General features: G+C 33.1%; 1 protein-coding gene across 5 annotated transcripts in view; it reads left to right on the top strand.

Moving 5' to 3' along the window:
* Positions 1-40: 40 nt before the first annotated feature.
* LOC111421946 (hyperpolarization activated cyclic nucleotide gated potassium channel Ih) overlaps positions 41-6,521 on the top strand; it is a 373,674-nt gene continuing 367,193 nt past the window's right edge. For 2 of the 5 annotated variants that reach the window (XM_071198079.1, XM_071198078.1), the window contains exon 1: positions 42-183. In XM_071198079.1, coding sequence (XP_071054180.1) covers positions 113-183 — 71 coding nt within the window. In that variant the 5' untranslated portion in view covers positions 42-112. Of the gene's footprint in view, positions 184-6,521 lie in introns of all 5 variants that reach the window. The other 3 variants (XM_071198081.1, XM_071198080.1, XM_071198077.1) reach the window with 2 other exon arrangements.

Here is a 6,521-nt window from a genome sequence, read left to right as displayed (position 1 = left end):
TGGATTGTCAGTCGGCTGCGTACCGAGGTCGCGTTTGCTGCCCCGCGCGTATATCATGTCATGTTGTGTGCAAGGACATGTTCTGTGAGGCGATGCTAGTGAATGCCAACCTATGTCTGTCAGAAGCCTTCATCGCCGGGTCTCTGGTCCTGGTGGATACGTGCAGCACTTTACCAACAATCAGTAAGTCAAAAAAAAAAATTTTTTTGTAATATTTTCAAAGTTAAAATTTCAATCAAAACACCTCAATTTTGATATAATCGTTTATTCCGAATTCTCCGATTGAATTCAAATTCAATTTTTGTTTCGTAAAAATAAAAATTACACAATTGGTGTAACAAAAAAAAAATAACTACCTCCATCGATATTTTGGAGGTATCCTATCTTTCTCTGGCCGTGCATAAATGATTAAGTCTGTTCCAGTTTTAGAAACCGTTGAATTATTAAGAAGGACGGAAGCTTTTAAAAGAAGAGACGCGTTTAAGTAATAATTGATATTCACTTTAATCGTTTTAAAAATAATTGATTCTTTTTTTTCTATTTAAAAAAAAATGTTTCGTTTTTACATAATAAGTGATTATTAACAGGATTTTGTACAGATTACGCCTGTTAAATGTCTTGGGCGAATTGCCGTGCAACGAAAACCGAAACCAAAGCTAAGCTCCCGCTTTGTGATCGGAGTTTTAGTGGGCGGAAACGAGGGTGGCAGCCCTGCTTCGGTTGCAAAAGGAACCCCGAAATATATTATTCATTAAAGGCGGTTTAGCATTCATCTAGTGGTCTATCCAAGGCGCAACTTTCTGAAAACTTTTTGTCCTTCAGAAAGGCGCGAGGTAGCATTTCAGTTTTGCACAGGTGCTGCCAAGCAAACTAATTTATATGCTTTAATTTTGAATCAAATAATAGATACTTTAAAAATTAAATTAAAAAAAAATATTTAAAAAATTTCTAAATAGAATCTCGGTGTTGTAGAATTACCTAATATATTACTACAATAGAATGATTACTCTCTTCCATAGAAGTGTTTAGAAAATCGTGCGTGAATCTTGCACGAATATTAAAAAATAATAACTTGAATGATTATTATAATCATAATAATGACACCTGTCTAAGTAGAAAATGTTACTTTACAGATTTATTAATTATTCCTATTGTTAGAGGTAATCTCTTCTTGGTGAGCATCACGATCGATGTCATTTTATAACAGGAAATATAATAGAGGGAAATGCGATGAAATGAGATAAATACAATAAATGATTTTCGATACATATTACGATGATAATCACAATTTATTCATTTGCGGCAAAATCAAATATAAGACTTTTGGTGTCGTAAAATTCCATAAAAATAACAAAAAAAATGGTTAAAGCTATGAAACATTTAATTGTTATTATAACATATAATTGCTTAAAAAAATGCTTTTAATAATGAAAATTGCTTTGAAAATAATATATAATATTATAATTATTCGTCGTCCAGTTCGTAATCTAAAAAAAGGTCTTCTAGATTGTCGGCAGCAATACTTTCTATTCTTGGGAAGGATGTGTAAAACCTTCCAGGTTGTAGATTGATTAGAAATTTTGCCAAATGTGTTAAGTCGTTGAACTCAGCAATACTGATTGATAGGGGAGAGTCGTATGAATACCTAAGCTGACATCTTGTTGGTGGTTTCCCTTTGTTTTTACCTCTTGCTGGAGATTGCCACATAACATCTTTCTTCATATAGATTTCAAAAAACGTGTTGCGGTAAAAAATAAATTTATCTTCATCCTGTAGAATTTTATGTATCGCACAGCCCTAGTTGAAAAAAGGCATTTGAGCTTATAAAAGGTTTCAAAAAGTTAGTCCAAGATTTGAATAAAGTCAGACCATAATTAATAACTCGAAATGGTGTTGATTTAGTTCTGCTATTTCTTATTACCTCCCTCCACTCTTCAAGCAGTTCAATATTGGCTTTTTGGGGGATGAAACTCATATTCTTGTCGCATTCCACGTAAGAGTGACCTCGAACAGGGAACAAAACTTTCATACAATCCAATCTTCATATTTTTTAAAACCAGATAATGGAGATAGCGAAACACCGTATAATTATTATTTTGCCTTCCGCAGGAATCACAAAAAATATTAAGTTCTTGAACTGTGTTCGAAAGGTAATGATTGATAAAATGATCCAGCATTGAACATACATCATCACTTCCTTTCTTCGCAACAGTTTTATCGTACGTATAAAAAACCGATTCATTTGTTGAGAGCACGTGAATATTCAACTACCTCCGGTAATAAACATCGTTCGATGTGATATTGGGTGTGCGCAAATTTTTTTGAAGGTCCATTACAATATAGGCTATATTTGACTTGAGGGATTTTTTAATAAAGAACCTTTTCAGGAAATAAAAATGTTTTGCTTTCTTTAAATTAAGGTTATGGTCAGCTTCGAGTTTGGCCAGATTTTTATTTTCTTTACTTTTTTCAGCAAAACTGCTGAAACTGTTTACTCCTCCTGTAATAGAAGCCTTTTGAACCCTGAAAGCATCGTAGGTACTGCATGTGTCTTTCCTTGGATAGCCAAATAAAATATTAAAGTTATTTTAAATTCTGCCCTGAATGAATAGTAAGACACGTGATTTTTTGGATAATTATCATTAAACATTCCATGAAGTTTCGAAATACTTAAGTTTTCGGTTAAATAAACCTTTTTCGTATCTTTAAGGAAATAGTGTGACTTACGGATTCTCAAAGACTTAATAAAATCATTAATAAGAGTGATAGTATCATTACTATGTTTATGTGGTCTGTTTGAATGTTTACCTCGTTTGTCTTTTGGCGAAACACCCATCTCCATCAAACTTTACTGAATAGTTTGAACCCTATGAGCTGTTATACCATGTTGTAATTGTTATCTTTTTTTACCCTCAATCTGTACGAGTAAAATGAAGTATTAGGTATGTCTAATCTGTACGAGGACGGTGTCTCATTATTGGTAGTACAATTGTCTAAATGTTCTGAATATTGTCTTACCTTTTTATATTCGAGACGCACACACTTTAACGAAAAAGAAGGATGAGATTAACACTGTTTTTATAGAAAAATGTATTGAGAATTCACTTTTACAGAGAACATTGACATATGTTGAAAAAGCTACGAATTGATAATTGTTGACAAAAAAACAACACGAAAAAACGGCCATGGATACGGTCATGGATATACAAATTAACTTTTAAACTTTTAACAACAATAATGAGACCAGTCAGGTTGAATTCTTTTATAATTCGCTTCCTTTCCTACACAACAACATTGTCAAAACATTTAAGTCTTGAACGGTTACAACTGTTACCTGCCTCATCTGACATAAGCTTTAATTTTTTCATTATAGCTTTCATTCGGCCGAGTTTTTTCCTTTTATTTGTAGACTGCCGATAAACACTGTTAGCTTTGTTTTCGTCACTTGCACTGAAATCACTGTCCATTATTCTCTAGAATTCCGTTAGCCAAACACTTCAATGACTACGATTTGGAAGCGAAATGCAACATTTACCAACCTCGGATTAATTTACATTAACCTAACTAACGTATGTTTACCTTAGTTACTGGCCAAGTAGCCTATTGAAACAAGCCTAAATTGCGACAGAGCCATCTCAATGCCTATATTAACGAGCTGAACTTTGCGCTACGGACATTCATCGTTTTTTCCCACGACGACGACGTAGGTTCTTATTTTAAAATGCGTTTTAAGATAACTGTAGTTTGTTATTCCTCCTTACACTTTCTGGATATCGTTAGTCTACCTCACAAACCAACAAATGGCACTATTAGTGTACTTTGGTCTTAAATCGTTTTCCCCTTGACTCTTTTTATGTTTTTTATACATTAAAAATAAAATAATAATTATAAAAAAATCCATTACCGCAATCGTCCATTACCAAGACAAACACGCCACAACAACAGGAATACATCAAAGGATTACAGAAATAATCAGAAACTATCAGCGATTACAAATAGCAGAAATAAAACATGGTGAAATTTATATTTATAAAATTAACGAATTCTTCCTGAAGATGAGGACTCCTATCCTCGAAACATGTAGAGAATGAAATAAACATATAACATCGATAAAGTACAAAATAATTCAACCTTCACATACAATAAAAAACAGGTTTGAAATTTTACTTGTGCTACAACAGCAACGAATTCTTCAATTAAATTATGGCAAGGAGCATTATCAGTTACCAATATAACTTTTGACTGATATACATTTTCAGCATTTTGGTCACACTTCTGGTCTCTTGAGAGCTCCTCTTATAATTTCAAGATAAATGAAACTCAAATTCCCTATACATCCAATTACATGAATGTTTGATCTTCTACATGATCAAACATACTATCTTTAATCATCCCATTCTTCTTAATATAAGTAGATTAAAATTAATTTCATCGATGTTTCGTTTATAACAAATTATTCCTGGTACTCAACTAGTACTCAGGTCTTTGCCATTTTCATTTCGAATAGGCTGAAATTTATTTTCACAGAGAACGTTCTTTCATCCAGAAATGAAGATAATATTTTTAGTAAATAGAAGCCCAGTTAGCCAAATCTTATCGATAGCTCGTGCTAAGTCGAAGAATAGGGTGTCAAAATACATCAGAAATCGTATCCACTCTATATATTCGCCGATTCTACATAGTTGGCACAAGGTTGAATTATTTTCACGAAATTCAAATTGGAATTTCGGTATTAATTGCTATTTTGTTATATGTTTCCTTATTCGTGGTTAAATGCCAGAATAGAACATGAATGCAGGGATATGGCAGCCGAAGAACAGGCTGGATTTCCAGAAAGAAGAGAAGGAAATGGCAGTAAATTAGGAAGTACAATGCCTGTACGCGGTCCTTAAGAAAGCATACCACAGTGTACCACATAATAAACTGTGGATTGTATTGGAAAAGACTAACATAGGAATAACATTAGTAAGAGCAGCTAAAACACTATACGACACCTTAACGGCAAAAGTAAAGGTGGGAAATAAAACATCGATAGATTTCAAAATCACCAAAGGACTTAACCAAGCATGTTCCCTATCCCCAATACTATTTAAAATTTACCTAGAGCACACAATAAGAAACTGAAAGCGCAAGTGTAAGAGAATATGTATACCATTACACACTTTATACATCTTTTGCTTCGCAGAAGACCAAATAGTTATTGTGAAAGACAAGAAATATAATAATCCGTGTAATCATGGATGTTAAACGCACCATCCATCGCAGATGATATAAAAACGAAATAACTGAGATGGTTTGGCCATGTCCAAAGGATGAATTAGAATCGATTTCCCGAACTGATCCTAAAGTGGAAATCGCATGGTCATAGAAAGAGAGGAAGGTCATGGACTAGCTGGAAAGAGGTAATTAATAAGGAGATGGGAGAGAGAGGTGGAAGAAGATATGTGGAAGGACAGAGAGCAGTTGAGACTAGGAATCGGAAGACGTCGGAAAACGTTCTGAACCCACATATAGTACTACTAGTGAGCATAACCAGTGTTTTACTCGAGACATTTTAACACGATGTAACTTGATCAAATATTTAATTTTCTTTGGTGATGTAGCCATTATTTTTCCATTTGCCATGCTTCTGATGTTGGTAACATTTTGGGAAACATCTATTTGAAGTTCTGCGTCGGCATTATCGTTCTTTGTTTAAAGTTTCATCCATGTACTTAATAGGTATATGATCGATATTGTAAAAGTTTTCGAGCATACTCACCTCTTTTTAATTAATTTTCTTCAGTATTTGTTCATGTCGGCTCGTTGTGAATATTTTTTAATATAAACATCATCCCATTCAAATATATCCGCAAACATTCCTTTGAAACAGCAATTTGATGATTTTCTTAGAATTTCAGTTGCAATTTTTTTAAAGTTCTTGTCGAATTTTCTTCAGCATAACGTTCCATAAAGACATGTTGTTTAGCTGTAATTTTGGTTTATCTTTTTCCACTACGAAGTTTTTTACTATCTCCTTGACCCATCGATAAGTAGTGGCCGTTTTCACTGTCATTGTATTTGCTAGCGTTCTGCAATCTTCGTACATATTGTACAATGCACAAATTTATATGTATATTATCTGCTTGAACTTTTTTTTATATATGGCATTTTTTTTTTAAATACGGCGAAGCAGTACAACTAAAGCTTTAATATTAAATTAGTTGATATTTGATATTTTTTAATGTTTTGCCCTCATCTCAATTTGAAACTGTTTATTTTCATTTTGAAATTTAATAGTTCCTCTTTTAGAATTGCTGCCAATTTGAAATTGTTGATTTCCAATTTGAAATTGAAAAGGTATAGAAACACTAAACAGTTTTGTTTCTCATTCACATACAATGACAATCAAGCATAAGAGTATTATATTCATACTGATGAAATCGTATTATGAATACAGCTAGGGCTTTTAATACTGGCATAAACCCGAACAGCGGAAACCCGCACGATATTTGAGCAGTATTGAAAACGGATATTGTCCT

Source organism: Onthophagus taurus, chromosome 7, assembly GCF_036711975.1.
Source record: "Onthophagus taurus isolate NC chromosome 7, IU_Otau_3.0, whole genome shotgun sequence".
Lineage (NCBI taxonomy): Eukaryota > Metazoa > Arthropoda > Insecta > Coleoptera > Scarabaeidae > Onthophagus > Onthophagus taurus.
Note: the sequence above shows the minus strand (reverse complement) of the source record. Positions and strands in the feature narration are given on the sequence as shown.